A 19400-nucleotide genomic window follows, 5' to 3' on the forward strand; every position below is an offset into this window, starting at 1 on the left:
CAACACTTTTCATATATATATATATATATATATATATATATATATTATTAATTTTTTTTTTTTAACACAGCCGTTTTCCACCAGAGCAGGGTGACCCAAAAAGAAAGTTATGAAACAAAAAATTACTGACTTTAACACACATTGGTGTGTGAGGAAATAAATTTAAAATGGAGACTAAATTGTTAATTCTTACCAATATCAGTTGACTAACCTGCATCATCCTAATTACTGGCAGTGATGTAACTGCATTATAACTACTGTTTCTTGAATTAGTACAATTGCTGTACAGAGCCTTAGTTACCGTTTTAAGTCTCCTAAATTATATTTTTTTAATCCCTATCTCGGTTATAGATTATTGTTATATACTATAATTAGCATTGACTTCCCAAATTGTCAGAAGTAAATTGTGTAGTACTGTATCTTAATTATATAAATAATTATGAACAAATGTGTCAGTATGTGACATTTATTGCTGTTTTGTGCATATTTTATGTATTTTGTAATCATGTTCTGTATTTAGTGCATTATTTTTTAGTTTACATGATGCCTGAAATGCTGCATTTACAATTGACTTAACAAATGTCATTATATGTATTCCATGCACAGGAATATCTGATGTAGAACTTCATTTTTTCTTGCAGAACCGAAAGCCAACAGTAGTAGATCCACTTTCAGATGATGAAAAACTTCAAAAATTAGCTGTTGAAACAGAACGCCTGAGTAAGATTGTTGAAGGACTGGATCGCAAATCGCTAAATGGACCAACAAACTTAGAGCTGAAATGGAAGGAACTAGTAGAAGTAGTGGTATGTTTGTCTGTTCTAATCATGTATTTAAATTTGGGATTGCATTTAAAAGTCCGTGAAATTGTTTTAGGACATGTGTAGTGTATGTGGCAGAAGGGAAATGAGGCACAATTCTAGATTTTCACTTGATCAGTTTCATGTGTACTGTTTTTATTTTAATAATTACACATTATTCTTAGGTAAATTATAGCCCAACCACTATATGCATAGAACCAGTATCAGTGTGCCATGTTATTTAGTCTGTAACTGGTTTTCCTGAACATCTCTATAACTGTTACCCTGCTCACTCTCAAACAGAATGTCAAGTCTTAAAATACAAAGGGATTTGTCTCCACTCATTTGTATCTAAGAAGCTCATACAAGCCTATTTCATGTTCAAGCCCCTAGCATTCAAAGCCTCATTTGCCTCCTTTCTCCAACCCTTTCTGGGACTTCTACCTCACCTTCCATCCACCTCAGATTTATATTCCCTTTTAGCTATCCTATTTTGCTTCATCCTTTCCTAAGTGCCCAAACCACCTCAGCAACCCTTCCTCAGCCCTCTGAATTATACTTTTAGTAATCTGATACCTTCTAATCTCCATGTCTCTAACCTCCTCACTGCAGCATTTGAAACCTTTGCTTCACGCTTCTATAACAGTGTTGGTACCACTATATTCTAGCACACTGTCTTTATTTGCTTCCGTCGATAAGTTCTTTGTCTTCAGATGCACCACCCACCTTCTTGCCTTTTTCTGTTCTGTGGTTCACCTCATCTTTCATAGACCCACATTCTGACAGGTCCACTCACATATATCTGAGTACGTTTGCTTCTTCCATGCTCCCTCCAGTCTAATAATGTTCAATCTTTCTTTAAGATTTTGTTTTTATTCTCATTGCCTTGCTCTGCCCTATGTTCACTTTTAATTTTTTTCTTTTACATAACAAACCAACCTTTGCAACTGTTCTCTCACCTCCTCTACACCATAGCATTCACTTCTTTTAAACTCCCATCTATAAATGTTAAATAATCATGGTGGCATCATGCACCTTTTATAGAAGTTATATTTGAATTTGCAATGATAATTACAGGAGAAAGAATGTGGTGAACTGAAAGTATCAGTTGCTCGGTGCTATCCATTGAAGAACAGATTTGCTGATATTCTTCCATATGACCACACTAGAGTTACACTTCCATCCGCCAGGGATGACTACATCAATGCATCCCACGTTCAGGTTAGTTTTCATGTTCTTTATTCTTTCAACTCTGTCTTATGCTGAAAGCATTTTCAGGCTGATCATGGCAAGGCTCTGTGGTATTCATACATTCATGTTCCTTGAAATATCTCTCATTCCAGGGGCAAATTAAAATTTAGAGTATTAATTGTCACAATATATGCATCTGTTTGGAGGCTTTTGTTATGCTCAAGCCCTAGATTTAACTTAAGTTATTTCTTGTCTTTGAGGTCACATTTTAGTAGCTGTTTATATGAACAGTAGCCGAGTGTAATTTTAATGCAGTGTATAGTAGTCACAAATAAGGTAATGGTGATAATGCTGTAATTGTTTTCACTTTGTACAATTTGTTTATCAGGTATCAGCTCCTCCTCCCTTTTTCATTATTGATAATTTTAGATTTGGTTATTCCTAGGTGCCACAAAACTATAACTGCAACAACAAAAACAATAATGAAGAAATATTAAAGTTTATATTCAAGAGTGGCAGTATGATCATCAGGATCATAAGTTGTCTTCCACTGAGGCAGTGTAACTCAAAAAGAAATGCTTTCACCATCATTCACACTGTCTTTGCAGAGGCATGCAGATATGACAGTTCAGTTCTCTCTCCAAACAGCAAATATCCCAACCCCGGTTAGCTGGATTCGAGTTCTCCAGGACTTAAATCCAGCTAACCAGTTTCCCTGAATCCCTTCACAAATTATCCTGCTCACACTCCAGCAGCTCATGAAGTCCCAAAAGCCATTCATTTCCACTCACTTCTATCGAACATGCTCACACATGAATGCTGTATGTCTAAGCCTCATGCACACAAACCCTCTTTTACCCCTTTTATGTGTATCTTATGGATAATTTTCACTAAGAAAGTGTTCTGGGTTATCAACATAAAGCATTCACTAAATATTGACATGGTAAAAAAATTATGCTAGAGAACTTTTATCATTCTATGAATTAAAGATTAGATTTGTGTATCTATTTATTTAGATGAGCTGTTCAGCAGAATTTATTTACTGCATAAGGCATTGCATGCCAGAAAAGAACAAGCACCACTATGGTCAAAATTTGGATTAGTGAACAAATAAATTCCTTAATATTTTGTTTGTTTGTGGTAATGTATAGACTTTGTCTTCTGCATCTTGTAAGTTAGGCTCAGAACCCTATAACAAAGTATGGTAAAGTGAACCTTTCCATAGCTCTGATCTTCCTGATGTCTGCATTTTCTTACACTGTTTGGGTTTTGGCATCTATTCCTTTCTGCTGTGCAATGCCTTGTATGTAATGGAGAAGTGTTCATCATAATTTATATTACCTTATTACTTTCAGCTTAGGTCAACAGAGGAGAGCTTTCCATTGATCCTAACACAGGCACCAATGTCTGCTACATGTGTTGATTTTTGGACTATGATCTGGGAACAGCAGGTGGAAATTATCGTTTGCCTCAACTCAGATGCAGAGGTAAAATTTACTCACTTTGAATTAGAAATATTACTCCTCCCATTGATAGATGTATGGTTTGATTGATGTTTGGTGGGAATACTGGGTTATATATGTTAATGATTCCAGGGCTCATTACCCTATGACTTGGTCTCAGACTAAGCCTCCTAAATTGGAAAGGAAATGTTACAGGGCAAAGAACTATGAAAAAACTCGGGAATGTAGAGATAAGTATAAGATGTAGGATTTTCATGTGTGTTGAGGAGAAAGAAATTACCAGCAGTCATAGAAGACCCCAAAACATTTAACAGGCTTCTCTTTCACACAGAAATTTCTTAACATGGCTTACTGACATTGAATGCATCACAAGCCTTAGTCGCATAACTTTAAAAGTGGGTTTTTGTGTGAACATTTGAAAAAATACTCAGTGTACTTGAAAAATTAACATAAATAAAATGTCAGTTTGCCACTAAGAAAGAATGTCAAGTGTCTTTACGTGTTAAATCAAAATTTAATTTTAATTCACCAGTAGATGCTTCTTGATTTACAATGTGGTTATGTTCCGACGAACCCATTGTAAGTCAAAAATGTCGTAAGTCGAGTATAAATATGATACATAAATAACTACTGTCACTGAATAAGTAAACAATTACTGTAACTAACATAAATATCAGTACAGCAGAACCTTGGTTTTCGTGATTAATTCATTCCAGAAAGTCTGATGAAAACCGAATTGTACGAAAACTGAAGCAATATTTCCCATAAGAAATGAAATAAATCCAATTAATCTGTTCCAGACACCTAAAAATATTAACAAAAAATGTATTTTATAGAGAATAACTATAGTTTTACATACAGAAAACAATGAGAAATATAAATGACTAATGAAATGGATAAATGAACATTTAACATCACTTTTATTAAAGACTTTTGTTGGTGTATGGAAGACGGTGAGGAGGAGGAGGAGGAGGAAAAGGAGAGGTTATTGTTTGGAAGGGTAATCCCCCTCCATAAGGACTTCAGGTATCAAGGCTCTATTCAGGGTTACTTTCCTTTTTTGTCTTTTACTGGCAAGATTGGCTACACGTATGCCACTTTCATAGTTTGCTATTAGTTTTCTTGAATTCTATCGTGTTTCTCTCCTTCTTTATCAATGGGTTGGCACTCGAAACTTTCTTTGGCCCCATGGTGGCTTATTTAATAGTCGCACTCAACAAACAAGCACAAAAAACAATGGATTATTACGAAATGTTTCAGATGAACACGCGGGGTAATGCTCACTCAACCAGAAACAGAGCAAGACTGAATCAGAATGCTTGGGATGCGTTGTGTGGGTATGGGCAGGTGGACACATTTGGTACGGCGGACCATTGTCAACTCTACGAAAACCAAGTGAATGTATGAAAACTGGGACAAAATTTCATCAAAAAAAGTCGTCGAAAACTGAATCCTACAAAAACCAGGGCATGTGAAAACCGAGGTTCCACTGTACTGTAAAATAAATAAATTCAAGTTTATCCTATCAATAAATGTACAGTACTGTACAGTACACCATCATAATGTCAAAATATCATAAATCAAACCATTTATAAAGCAAGGAGCATCTTTAATTACTGATGAACACTTAAGAGGTAGTACCACAGTTGGATTTGTCTTCATTTTCCAACGGTGATCTCCTGCCAAGGCAGGGTAACTTGAAGAAAGACATTCACCATCATTCATTCATTTACCATCTTTCCAGAGTGTGCTGACACCACAATTAGATTACCCTCCGATTGCATATTCCATACCTCTTCTTTAGAGTGTAAGCATTAGTTGCCCTTCCCACCTCTAGAAGTTAAGTCAACTAACCAGTTTTTCAGATCCCTTTGTAAAAGTTACCTTGCTTGTTTTTTAACAGCACATCCATTAAAAACCACTTATCTCTATTTACTGCAGTCTAACATGCTTATTTACTTCCATTAATGTGCCTTTTACTAATATTTTTAATGATTTGGTAGGTGAAAGGCCAAGTTTATTTGCCAAGTGAGACAGCATCCAGTGTAGACTATGGTCATTTCACTGTTGTGTTGCATAGCTGTCGTCAGGCTGGCTCTCCTGTGTCCTTGCAACGAGTCCTTCATGTTACGCATCGCACTTCCAAAGTAACTCGTGTAATCATTCATCTTCAGTTCTTAGGGTGGCCGCCCAGGTGAGAAAATTTTCTGTAATAATTTCTTTTGCCAACTGAGACACTGATGAAAATTATTTTATAGATGAAAATTATTTTATAGAATTGGTCTGCCTGCTTGACTGCCTGCTTGACTGCCCTGGCTATGCCCTTTTAACTGTCATCCCTTTCAGTATCCAAGTTTACAGTCTGTTTTTTTTCTGTAGCTACTTCAAGTGCCTAGCGCTTTGGTAACTTTGCTTCATACTGTAAAAGGTGTTATAAGGTCAAGTGCAAAAATGTGGAGCATTGGAAAATCAATTGACTCGTAAAGAGGAAGAGGAATGAACATTCCATCCTAGTAACAGTAGTGATATTTTTATATTTGACTTTTTTTCTGACTGTATTAACAATTAATTTTTTTTATGTAAGGATAAATAAATACCAAATGATTTAGATAAAGAAAAATTGGATATCAAATTGGGAAGGAGGAGTATGGAAGAAGTGAATGTTTTCAGATATTTGGGAGTTGACGTGTCAGTGGATGGATTTATGAAGGATGAGGTTAATCATAGAATTGATGAAGGAAAAAAGGTGAGTGGTGCATTGAAGTATATGTGGAGGCAAAAAATGTTATCTATGGAGGCAAAGAAGGGAATGTATGAAAGTATAGTAGTACCAACACTCTTAAATGGGTGTGAAGCTTGGGTTGTAAATGCTGCAGCGAGGAGGCAGTTGGAGGCAGTGGAAATGTCTTGTCTAAGGGCAATGTGTGGTGTAAATATTATGCAGAAAATTCGGAGTGTGGAAATTAGGAGAAGGTGTGGAGTTAATAAAAGTATTAGTCAGAGGGCTGAAGAGGGTTTGTTAAGGTGGTTTGGTCATTTAGAGAGAATGGATCAAAGTAGAATGACATGAAGAGCGTATAAATCTGTAGGGGAAGGAAGGCGGGGTAGGGGTCGTCCTCGAAAAGGTTGAAGGGAGGGGGTAAAGGAGGCGTTGTGGGCGAGGGGTTTGGACTTCCAGCAAGCGTGCGTGAGCGTGTTAGATAGGAGTGAATGGAGACGAACGGTATTTGGGACCTGACGAGCTGTTGGAGTGTGAGCAGGGATTCAGGGAAACCGGTTATTTTATATAACCGGACATGAGTCCTGGAAATGAGAAGTACAATGCCTGCACTCTAAAGGAGGGGTTTGGGATATTGGCATTTTGGAGAGATATACAGTGGAACCTCAAAAATCGAACTGCTCCCAACACAACCAATTATGTAAGTGTAAAGTGCTTTTATAAGTGTATTTTTGAGGGTCTGAAATGGACTAATCTAATTTACATTATCCCTGATGGGAATAAATTCATTCGGTAAAGGCACTCGAACAGCCTTCTGGACTGAAGAAAGTTCAGTATTTGAGGTTCCACTGTATTGTGTATTTTTATATGTATATACTTCTAAACTGTTGTATTCTGGGCACTTCTGCAAAAACAGTGATTATGTGTGAGTGAGGTGAAAGTGTTGAATGATGATGAAAGTATTTTCTTTTTGGAGATTTTCTTTCTATTTGGGTCACCCTGCCTTGGTGGGAGATGGCTGACTTGTTGGAAAAAAAAATAAATAAATATCAGGCATGTTTATAACATAATCTTTTACAAATATTTTGTCTGGATTTCCGGATCAAATATGCTTGTCAGTTTGTTAAATTTTATTGTGATTTTCAGTATTAACACAGTTTTGAGGAAATAATATAGTTAGAATTAACTTAGTTGCCAGCTTTTCCCAAAAAATTTTTGATCCAATCTTTTAACTTATAAACATGTTACAGTACTTTATATTTTTTATTCTACAATGTGCACTTTTGTTTGTCTTAGATGTATTGTTTTATGATTGGTATTTTTTTTTTTTCTTCTTCTTTAAAACATACTGCATATTCACAGTGCCATGCCAGAAAATCCCAGCCTCTTACTGCAGTTTCTGGTCGAAGTTCACACATTCCAGCGACAGCAGAGAAATAAGCTTCGTCCCATTGTAATTCAGTGTGTTCCAGGCCTGGGCAGATCTGGGGTTCTTACAGTTCTTTCAGCATTTATAAAAGAAATTCATTCTAGTAAGTAATGTTGATGAAAGTTCCCTTGGTAAGGTGGAGTAAATTACTTAGTTCTAGATGTTGGTTCTGTATAAAATTAAAAAAATCTGTGCATATATGAATTATTATATTTCTGTCCGTTTTATTTGCCCAACTTGGTGTATTCTCATCCTTATTCTGTGGAAGAAATGCAAAAAAAAAAAAAAAACTAGTACTGGATCAATAGAGATATTTATGGGGGTTCATGGATATTATTGTTTAATATATTATAATACGGTTATAAGGCAACGTTGATGTTCGAGTTGTATGGAATTGAAACTTTAGTAGGTAGGTTACCAAAAATTGAGGCTCAGGTTAAGGTATGTAGGAGAGAGAGAAAGAGAAAGTGGCTTTTCCAGTGAAAGTAGACCTTAAACAGGAATATACATCACAATGATTGTTTAATGTACTTATAGAAGGGATGATAAAAGAGGTAAATGGTAGGGTACTGGGGGGGGGGAGAGAGAGAGAAAGGTGTGGGATTAAAATATAATGAATCTTGACATGAAGTGGGAGTTGCCACAGTTGTTGTTTGCTGAAGATAGCATTTTTGGTAGATTCTGAAGACACTCCAAACATTGGAGTAGTAGTTTGGAAGAGTATTTAAAAGAAGGAATTAAACAGAAAGAAAATAGCAATGAGAATTTACATATTGATTGTATGAAGTGAATGTATTTAGGCATTCAAGAGTGGATGTGTCTGCAGATGGATCTATTAAAGATGTGCTGAACCATAGAATAGATGAGGGAGGAGGAGGTAGGTGGAGTGTGTTAAGAGGTTTGGAAAGGAAAGTTTCTCTGTGGAGTCAAAGAAGGGAATATACTAGGGTTTAGTCAGAAAATTTTCCCAGCACCTAGTGGTGCCAACATGTTTATATGGGTGAGAGACATGATCTTTAAATGTCGCAGCAAGGAAAAGGCTGAAGGCATAGTTGTAATTTTTGAGATCAATATGTCATATTAATATTATGCAAAGAATTATAAGTGTAGGAATTAGAAGATAATGTGGGGTTACTAAAAGTATAATTCAGAGGGGTAGAGGAAGGGTAATGGTGGTTTGGTTATTTAGAAGGGATGGAGCAGAATAGGATGACCAAGGTGTATATATTTGGGGTAGAAGGAAGACAGTAGGGGTCATCCCAGGAAGGGTTGGAAGTAAGGCATGTGTGATTGTATTAAATCAGAATTGGAACAAGTTTTGTGAGGATTTGACATACTTCTGGAGTGTGAACAAGGCAACAGTTATGAAGGGATGTAGGGAAACTGATTGGCCTCTCCTAAGTCCTGGCAGTGGATAACACGCTTACATGCTGACAGAGGGGTGGAGATGTTGCAGCTAGGAGAGTCATTTGAATTGTGATGTTCACTCACTGAATGATGGTGAATGTGTTTAATTTTTCAGGTTACCTTATCTTGGTGGGACACAGCTAATGTGATAAAAAATAAAAAAAAATGTAAAGCATGAACTTGTGTAGGTCATTCAGTGCATGGAGCAGTGGAGGCTTGATCATTAGGTTGCTGGTTGGCTTGTTAAAAGCTGCATATGTATGCTTTACCACTACTTTGTGGTCTGCTTCAATTTTTTGAGATATTGCAGGTGGCAGCTTGCTAGATTTGACATCACTGGTTGTAGAGCTAAGCAGACAGCGACGGGGTGGAGTCCAAGATAAAGAGCATCTCCATTTCCTCTTCTCAGCAGCACTCTACTATGCCCAAGATGTGCTGATGAAACGTATGTACACACTGTTAAGCTTGATGCAATCAGATCACAGTAAACAGATGATATCACAATATGCAGAACAATTACTGTGGAAAGAATAGTGAACTTCCAAGCACTTTTGTGATTTCTCACATTATTAAGAAAATGATAATGTTCCTTGATAGAATGCGAGAGATCATGAGTGTTTGGAAATTCACTATTCTTATCACGGTTCTGCACACTAAGCTTAAATAACAAAAAAGGTACCCAGTAATATCAAGCATGACTGTTGTATACATTATACTTCTGGTCCTAAAACCAACCAAAGTCATGTCTATTTCAGTAGTATATCTTTCATTCTATCAAATGATACCAAGAATCAGCCAATAAACTATGCAAACCATCTTAGAAAACACCTCAAAGTTGCTCTTTTTAAACCAAACATAGAGTTTTGCTTTTTCCATAATTCTCCACGTGGGGCAGGATTTTTTTTTTATACTGTGCATATTTGCCACACAAAACCATTCTCTCATGTATACACCCAAAATTTATTGTTTACATATTATCTGTGGGAGCTGTGCTCAAGACAGAGCTATGTAAGCAACCCTAGCGTCAATAATGTAGATCTACAGATGAGACATCGAACAGGATAAGTGATGATTTGCTGAATACTGATGGTTTTGTAATTATAAAAACTATACTTTTATTATTTTTCAATTGATGAATGATGTAAAAGTACTAATATTTCCTAATGATTTTAAATATTTTACTTCATGTGTGAAGATGTTTTAATTTACTGAACAGGAAGAGGATGAGATGTTCTGCTTGCTTTCCCAGCTCTTAACAGAGAGTGAACCAGATTAATTGTCAACATACCCTAAAACTTGTTTGCATCTTGGTCTGGTTCTTTGTTTCAACTGTAGTTTTTAAGCTAAAAGTACTGTACTGTAATTTAATCCATTATATTTAGATTTCTGCATTTCTCCCACCATGAAATATTTAATGGTCTAGTTTTTTTTTATTTCAGTTTGTCATTTAACCCTTTTGCTGTGTCCAACATGCTAGTACACAAGTGTTGACACTGTCTGATGTACTAGTATGCACAGAGTTTCTTGGCTTCAAAAATGACACCTCACTATATTTTTAACCTCATCACAACTGTTTGGGTCTCCTACACTCTTTTAATGCCTTTAAAAAAAATATAAGACCAGTCAGGTCCACACAGTGCATTATAGATTAACACTGCCTAACTAGCAAAAGTGAACAGTAAAATCAGGAGCTGTTGTTCCCCATCAGCTTCCCTACCAGCAAACAGGATGTGAAACTGGCAGGAAGATACTTATTTCATTCCATATATATTACAATTTTCATGATACTATCAGAATTCAGTCAAAAAGTGCATTTTTTATTTAACCTAGGATAACTGTGTATTCCAAGTGAAGCAATGTTGGGCTAATCATTTCTCCATGCATGATATACAAAAATTCATCTATTATAAGAAAAATTAGTGTACATAGTGTTAAACATTAAAAACAATAAAAAACTGAGGAAGTTATAATTTGGCATCAATAAATTGTAAAATGTAAATATAGCTGATATATTTACGCCACTGTTCCTGATGAATGATCATTTTTTTGCCAGCACGCCATAAAATAGCAGGTTTTTATCAGATTCCACTTATTTTCTTAGCCGATTCAAAAAATGCACTCTCTCAATCTGTAAGATTTTTTCTTCAAAATCTTGCCATTTTTCTTTTCTTTCTTTCAACACACCAGCCGTATCCCACCGAGGTGGGGTGGCCCAAAAGGAAAAATGAAAGTTTCTCCTTTTACATTTAGTAATATATACAGGAGAAGGGGTTACTAGCCCCTTGGTCCCAGCATTTTAGTTGCCTCTTACAACACACATGGCTTATGGAGGAAGAATTCTGTTCCACTTCCCCATGGAGATAAGAGGAAATAAACAAGAACAAGAACTAGGAAGAAAATAGCAGAAAACCCAGAGGGGTGCGTATATATATATGCTTGTACATGTATGTGTAGTGTGACCTAAGTGTAAGTAGAAGTAGCAAGACGTACCTGAAATCTTGCATGTTTGAGACAAAAAAGGACACCAGCAATCCCACCATCATGTAAAACAATTACAGGCTTTTGTTTTCCACTTACTTGGCAGGACGGTAGTACCTCTCTGGGTGGTTGCTGTCTACCAACCTACTACCTACAAAATCTTGCCATGTACACAGGAAATTTATTTTCTGTGTATCCCACAGTTTAAGTGTTAAATGACAAATAATAAATGAATATTTTTTCTGTTTCAAATCTAATTGACTTAGTGTATGGGTTGTCTGCCACTCTGTTACTCAGTGTATTAAATTTTGACGAGACTTTAGTGTCAGTTTTTAATTCTTGTTTAGAGAACAGGTTCTCAATGGCTACAAAGGCATACTGATGGCAGTAACGAAGAAAATAGAGGTACAGAACAAGCTTTGTGAAAAAGTTTCACGCTATTGACTTGATAAAATTTTGGGAATTTTCTTTCTTTTTGGGTCATCCTTCCTAAGTGGGAGACAGCCGACTTGTTGAATAAAAAAAAAAGCCACATTGTCACAATAAAAACTTAATCTTCATATTGTCTTTTCTTTGCAAAGTTTTTATTTAGTGGAAGTATTTTCTCTATGTATTTTAGTTGTAGAAGTATCTCATTTGTAGGAGGAATCCTGACCAATAAGGCTACATTTGAGGAAGGCCCTCGAGAGAAAACCCATGTGCGGCATCCCTCTGCCGATCTGCTGTCCTCGTATGACTTGTCCCGCCTTAAGAGCAAGCTTGGACTAGGTACGTTTGAGAATGCTTGCTTTTAGAAATGTACTCATTTTGTATTATTATTTTTTTTTTTTTTTTCTTTTTTTTTTTCAACAAGTTGGTCGTCTCCCACCGAGGCAGGGTGACCCAAAAAAGAAAGAAAATCCCCAAAAAGAAAATACTTTCATCATCATTCAACACTTTCACCACACTCACACATTATCACTGCTTTTGCAGAGGTGCTCAGAATACAACAGCTTAGAAGCATATACGTATAAAGATACACAACATATCCCTCCAAACTGCCAATATCCCAAACCCCTCCTTTAAAGTGCAGGCATTGTACTTCCCATTTCCAGGACTCAAGTCCGACTATAAGAAAATGACCGGTTTCCCTGAATCCCTTCACTAAATATTACCCTGCTCACACTCCAACAGATCGTCAGGTCCCAAGTATCATTCGTCTCCATTCACTCCTATCTAACACGCTCATGCACGCTTGCTGGAAGTCCAAGCCCCTCGCCCACAAAACCTCCTCCTAACACGCTCATGCACGCTTGCTGGAAGTCCAAGCCCCTCACCCACAAAACCTCCTCCTAACACGCTCATGCACGCTTGCTGGAAGTCCAAGCCCCTCGCCCACAAAACCTCCTTTACCCCCTCTTTCCAACCCTTTCGAGGACGACCCCTACCCCTCTTTCCTTCCCCTATAGATTTATATGCTTTCCATGTCATTCTACTTTGATCCATTCTCTCTAAATGACCAAACCACCTCAACAACCCCTCTTCTGCCCTCTGACTAATGCTTTTATTAACTCCACACCTTCTCCTAATTTCCACACTCCGAATTTTCTGCATAATATTTACACCACACATTGCCCTTAGACAGGACATCTCCACTGCCTCCAACCGTCTCCTCGCTGCTGCATTTACCACCCAAGCTTCACATCCATATAAGAGTGTTGGTACTACTATACTTTCATACATTACCTTCTTTGCCTCCATAGATAACGTTTTTTGACTCCACATATACCTCAACGCACCACTCACCTTTTTTCCCTCATCAATTCTATGATTAACCTCATCCTTCATAAATCCATCCGCCGACACGTCAACTCCCAAGTATCTGAAAACATTCACTTCTTCCATACTCCTCCTCCCCAATTTGATATCCAATTTTTCTTTATCTAAATCATTTGATACCCTCATCACCTTACTCTTTTCTATGTTCATTTTCAACTTTCTACCTTTACACACATTCTCAAACTCATCCACTAACCTTTGCAATTTTTCTTTAGAATCTCCCATAAGCACAGTATCATCAGCAAAAAGTAACTGTGTCAATTCCCATTTTGAATTTGATTCCCCATAATTTAATCCCACCCCTCTCCCAAACACCCTAGCATTTACTTCTTTTACAACCCCATCTATAAATATATTAAACAACCATGGTGACATTACACATCCCTGTCTAAGACCTACTTTTACCGGGAAGTATTCTCCCTCTCTTCTACACACCCTAACCTGAGCCTCACTATCCTCATAAAAGCTCTTTACAGCATTTAGTAACTTACCACCTATTCCATAAACTTGCAACATCTGCCACATTGCTCCTCTATCCACTCTATCATATGCCTTTTCTAAATCCATAAATGCAATAAAAACTTCCCCACCTTTATCTAAATACTGTTCACATATATGCTTCAATGTAAACACTTGATCTACACACACGACCGACTTGTTGAAAAAAAAAAAAAATATATATATATATAATATATATATATATATATATATATATATATATATATATATATATATATATATATATATATATATATATATATATATATATATATATATATATATACATACATACATACATACATACATACATACATACATACATACACAGTGGACCCCCGCTTAACGATCACCTCCCAATGCGACCAATTATGTAAGTGTATTTATATAAGTGCGTTTGTACGTTTATGTGTGGAGGTCTGAAATGGACTAATCTACTTCACAATATTCCTTATGGGAACAAATTCGGTCAGTACTGGCACCTGAACATACTTCTAGAATGAAAAAATATCGTTAATCGGGGGTACACTGTATATAGTATTTATTTTATTATTATTATCACACTGGCCGATTCCCACCAAGGCAGGGTGGCCCGAAAAAGAAAAACTTTCACCATCATTCACTCCATCACTGTCTTGCCAGAAGGGTGCTTTACACTACAGTTTTTAAACTGCAACATTAACACCCCTCCTTCAGAGTGCACGCACTGTACTTCCCATCTCCAGGACTCAAGTCCGGCCTGCCGGTTTCCCTGAACCCCTTCATAAATGTTACTTTGCTCACACTCCAACAGCACGTCAAGTATTAAAAACCATTTGTCTCCATTCACTCCTATCAAACATGCTCACGCATGCCTGCTGGAAGTCCAAGCCCCTCGCACACAAAACCTCCTTTACCCCCTCTCTCCAACCTTTCCTAGGCCGACCCCTACCCCGCCTTCCTTCCACTACAGACTGATACACTCTTGAAGGTCTTCTGTTTCGCTCCATTCTCTCTACATGTCTGAACCACTTCAACAACCCTTCCTCAGCCCTCTGGACAACAGTTTTGGTAATCCCGCACCTCCTCCTAACTTCCAAACTACGAATTCTCTGCATTATATTCACACCACACATTGCTCTCAGACATGACATCTCCACTGCCTCCAGCCTTCTCCTCGCTGCAACATTCATCACCCATGCTTCACACCCATATAAGAGCGTTGGTAAAACTATACTCTCATACATTCCCCTCTTTGCCTCCAAGGACAAAGTTCTTTGTCTCCACAGACTCCTAAGTGCACCACTCACTCTTTTCCCCTCATCAATTCTATGATTCACCTCATCTTTCATAGACCCATCCGCTGACACGTCCACTCCCAAATATCTGAATACGTTCACCTCCTCCATACTCTCTCCCTCCAATCTGATATCCAATCTTTCATCACCTAATCTTTTTGTTATCCTCATAACCTTACTCTTTCCTGTATTCACCTTTAATTTTCTTCTTTTGCACACCCTACCAAATTCATCCACCAATCTCTGCAACTTCTCTTCAGAATCTCCCAAGAGCACAGTGTCATCAGCAAAGAGCAGCTGTGACAACTCCCACTTTGTGTGTGATTCTTTATCTTTTAACTCCACGCCTCTTGCCAAGACCCTCGCATTTACTTCTCTTACAACCCCATCTATAAATATATTAAACAACCACGGTGACATCACACATCCTTGTCTAAGGCCTACTTTTACTGGGAAATAATTTCCCTCTTTCCTACATACTCTAACTTGAGCCTCACTATCCTCGTAAAAACTCTTCACTGCTTTCAGTAACCTACCTCCTACACCATACACTTGCAACATCTGCCACATTGCCCCCCTATCCACCCTGTCATACGCCTTTTCCAAATCCATAAATGCCACAAAGACCTCTTTAGCCTTATCTAAATACTGTTCACTTATATGTTTCACTGTAAACACCTGGTCCACACACCCCCTACCTTTCCTAAAGCCTCCTTGTTCATCTGCTATCCTATTCTCCGTCTTACTCTTAATTCTTTCAATAATACCTCTACCATACACTTTACCAGGTATACTCAGCAGACTTATCCCCCTATAATTTTTGCACTCTCTTTTATCCCCTTTGCCTTTATATATATGTATATAATGGTTGTATATTGCAGACATGTTTGAGTGTGTTAGATAAAGAGAGAATAGGGAAGAATAGATTTTAATGGTTTGTTGTTAGTGTGTGAGCAAGGTAACCTTTATGAATGGATTCAGGGAAATAGGTTAGCTGGATTTGAGTAATGAAGATAAGAAGGGCAGTGCCTACACTCTGAAGAAGGGATGTGGATGTTGAAATCAGAGGGTGATCTGAATTGTGATGTCAATACACTATGGAAAAACAGCAGTCGAAGGAATGATGTTGAATGTGTTTTCTTTTGGGATCACCCTTCCTTGGTGGGAGATGGCTGTCAAAGGGAAAAAAAAATTATCTGTCTCCTTTCACCTGCAAGTTGAGATAACTATGATAGATACAGTGGTCTTTTGAGTTATGATGGCCTGGAGTTAAATAATGTAGAGTTACGATTCACCCTCATAAACGAATTTAATTTTGAAGTACGGTGGAAAATTGGAGATGATACATATTTATGATTTAACTATGCCATCTTTTGTGCTCTAAAGTCATCATGCCCCTAAAGTGTGCAGTAAACAACCAATTTCTCTGAAGATCAAACAAGAAATTGGGAGAAACATGATGCAGGAATTAGAATTAGTGCATTGGTGTGTGAGTATGGCATTCCACAAATCAACCATCTCTTCTACAATCAAGCAAAAAGATGTTATATAGGATATTAAAGTGGCTGATGAATCTAGACTAGTGAAAAAAGGCAGGGAAATTATCATAGACATGGAAAGCCTGTTATTTTGGATAAGAGAAAAGCAGATGAAGGGAGATACAGTGCTTGCAAGTTATATCTGTGAGTGTGTACATGCAAGGTACAGTAAAAGTTGCACTTCCAAAGTCTTCGAAAGAATTACCATAAAACCATGTATTTTTGAGTTATGATAATTTTGAGGTACATCTTCTGGAACAGAATAATATCGCAGCTCAATGGACAGCTGTATGTGAATATGGGTACATAAACAGTAAACAAGGAAAAATCTAATTTAGCTACACAGATTATGTGAAGTGTGGCATTGATGTGCTTTGTGATTCTGGACAACATTATTTGGACATAATGTAGAGTAACTTTATAATTACCTTATATCTAGCAAGTATATAAAAGTAGTGTACAGTGTAAATTGAAAAAAAAAATTCTGCTTTTGTAATTTAATTATAATTGATTTTGTTTAATCTCTCAGACCAGGAAGGTGGTAGATCTGGAAGCGAGGATGAACGTTTGTGCAGTAATTCTGCTGCTGCTTTGCTGAGTAATGGATCCTCTGCTGGTGTGGAGCACTTGAAGGATGGACAGAAAGACTTGGATAAGGACTCTGCATCCTCGATAGCTTCATCAGGGGCCTCCAGTGGTGTGGGCCAAGAAACTGATATTGATGTTAATTCTGGAAGTGGTGCCTTGGAAGTTAGCTCAGGTAGTCAGCCAGTTAAGACAAGTGGAATTTTAGATGCAAATTTTTCATCACTTCCTCCAAGCCTAGCAGCTAGTATGGATCCACAGCAATTCAAACTGGACCCTCCAGCACCAGGAAAGTCATGTAAAATAACCAAGGATAGTTTTGAAAATCCAAGTGGGACTTTGCAAAAGACTGATGATCCAACTGATCCATTCAGTGGCCTGGATCCTCTTTGGTCACACAAGAAGTCATAGTGATGGGTGAATTATTGCTTCCTCTCCAATAATAATGAAAAATGCTGTAATAGTCCATACAGTTAAAAATTTCATGTGATGACATAAAAAGTGATACTCTATAATTAATGCATATCATATTTCATGTAGGACTATCATGTAGTACATTATAGTGTATATTTAACTTAAAAACTCCTTCAGTAGAAGAAATATATTACATGCCTAAAATGTTATTGTGATGGTAGTTTTGCATGTAATAGGATGAAAGTGCATGATTCTTCATTATTTTTATGCCAGTGATATTTGTAACTGTTCCTAATAAGTGCAATTTAATCTACTGCTAGCTGCATTGCTAATGGACAAACCAGTTAAAATTGTAATGAAATAACCTAGTTCAATATTCATACTAATTTGGTCCTCAAATAGGTAGAATAGCGTGTATTACAGGTACCGTGTACTTTATTTTTTAAGCTATAAATATAGGCATTCTTATTTCTTTTTTACTTTAGGTACCACTGGGTCACAATTATATTAAGATCTAAGGACTATTTATACAATTGCTTAATCATAGACATTAATGAACCTCAAAATGTCAATTATAATTTCATTCTGGTTTGCCACTGTTATATAATACGGGGTGCTGTGAACAAATGTAGGTTCTGCAAAGTTTTCTGAGTTCTGTACTAAAAAAAAATATTTTTAGCACCAAAGCCATGTGTAATTGGAGAGAATGAATAAGGGTATTCTTGACGGAGTGTAGAGTACAAAGTGGAGTGGTAGAGTAGTAAAGTGATGGGTACATGTTCAGCTATTTCTTGAAATTGAGTGTTACAGATATTAGTTGGGATAATGGTCATGCATCATATTCCTTGGAATTTGTTAGAAAATGAGTTAAGGTATAGGCCTCATCTGACAAACTATTTGTAAACTAAATAATGAATCTAAAACTGCTTATTACTGTGGAAAATTTTCATAATTTTAGTGCACTTATTGTGATTAATTCACCCCATTTCACATGGTTAAGCAAGTCTAGATGATACATATTGAGAGTAAGCCACCATGATTGTCAGCTCTGGTATATACTATAAGTTGCCGTTTTGCCATTATAATCGTTTCAGCTTAGTGCTAAATAATCTTAATTACCACAGTATTCTTACGGTCATGTAACCCAGCAAAGATTTTCGTTATGATTTTCAGTGATGGTATAACCATTAGGTCTTAATTTAAACATGAGATTAGATTAGGTAAGTGATGAACATGACATTGTTAAGAAGTTTTCTCTTGGGAAGCTCATTTCTTCAGTACAGTTTGAATAAGGCAAATGGTGCATGTTTTTTATAGCAGTAATTTGTCTTTATTTATATTAACTATCTTACCACAGTGCTGCTGTTGACTCTTGTGAGATTTCCAATAATTATAATGGATAGGAATTATTAGAACCTAAATATAATCGGAGCATTTTCCTTAACTATGGGCTCAGCAAGGGTAGGGCCAGTGCTAGTGCTGCATTAATATGAGTCAACCTCAACTATACTCTAAGCTATGCTCTATATTTCAAGAGCTTGAAGAAATTTTTATGATCTCTTGAAAGGGTTGAGCAGAGTTTTGTTAACACAATACAGTAGATGCTCATAATTCATGCAGCCTTAATTTGCATTTCTATAACTGTTTAAATTGTGTAAAACTTGAGTAGCAGGAGGAAAACCACTTTGATGTGGAGTGGGATCTTTCCCTTTCATGGCTGTTTAACAGTCTAAGCAGATAGTGTGGATAAATGAGGCATTGTTTGTTGAGTCGTTCAGACTTT

General features: G+C 36.9%; 1 protein-coding gene across 5 annotated transcripts in view; it reads left to right on the forward strand.

Moving 5' to 3' along the window:
- The window catches only part of mop (tyrosine-protein phosphatase non-receptor type protein myopic), a 54551-nt gene extending 36573 nt beyond the window's left edge, over window positions 1-17978 (forward strand). For 3 of the 5 annotated variants that reach the window (XM_053782343.2, XM_053782345.2, XM_070092036.1), the window contains 8 exons: window positions 642-806; window positions 1878-2021; window positions 3347-3478; window positions 5458-5648; window positions 7536-7705; window positions 9320-9454; window positions 12130-12255; window positions 17148-17747. In XM_053782343.2, the coding sequence (XP_053638318.2) occupies window positions 642-806; window positions 1878-2021; window positions 3347-3478; window positions 5458-5648; window positions 7536-7705; window positions 9320-9454; window positions 12130-12255; window positions 17148-17614 (1530 nt within the window). In that variant the 3' untranslated portion in view covers window positions 17615-17747. Of the gene's footprint in view, window positions 1-641; window positions 807-1877; window positions 2022-3346; window positions 3479-5457; window positions 5649-7535; window positions 7706-9319; window positions 9455-12129; window positions 12256-17147 lie in introns of all 5 variants that reach the window. The other 2 variants (XM_053782344.2, XM_053782346.2) reach the window with 2 other exon arrangements.
- The last annotated feature ends 1422 nt before the right edge of the window (window positions 17979-19400 follow it).

This window comes from Cherax quadricarinatus, chromosome 38 (genome assembly GCF_038502225.1).
Source record: "Cherax quadricarinatus isolate ZL_2023a chromosome 38, ASM3850222v1, whole genome shotgun sequence".
Taxonomy (NCBI): Eukaryota; Metazoa; Arthropoda; class Malacostraca; order Decapoda; family Parastacidae; genus Cherax; species Cherax quadricarinatus.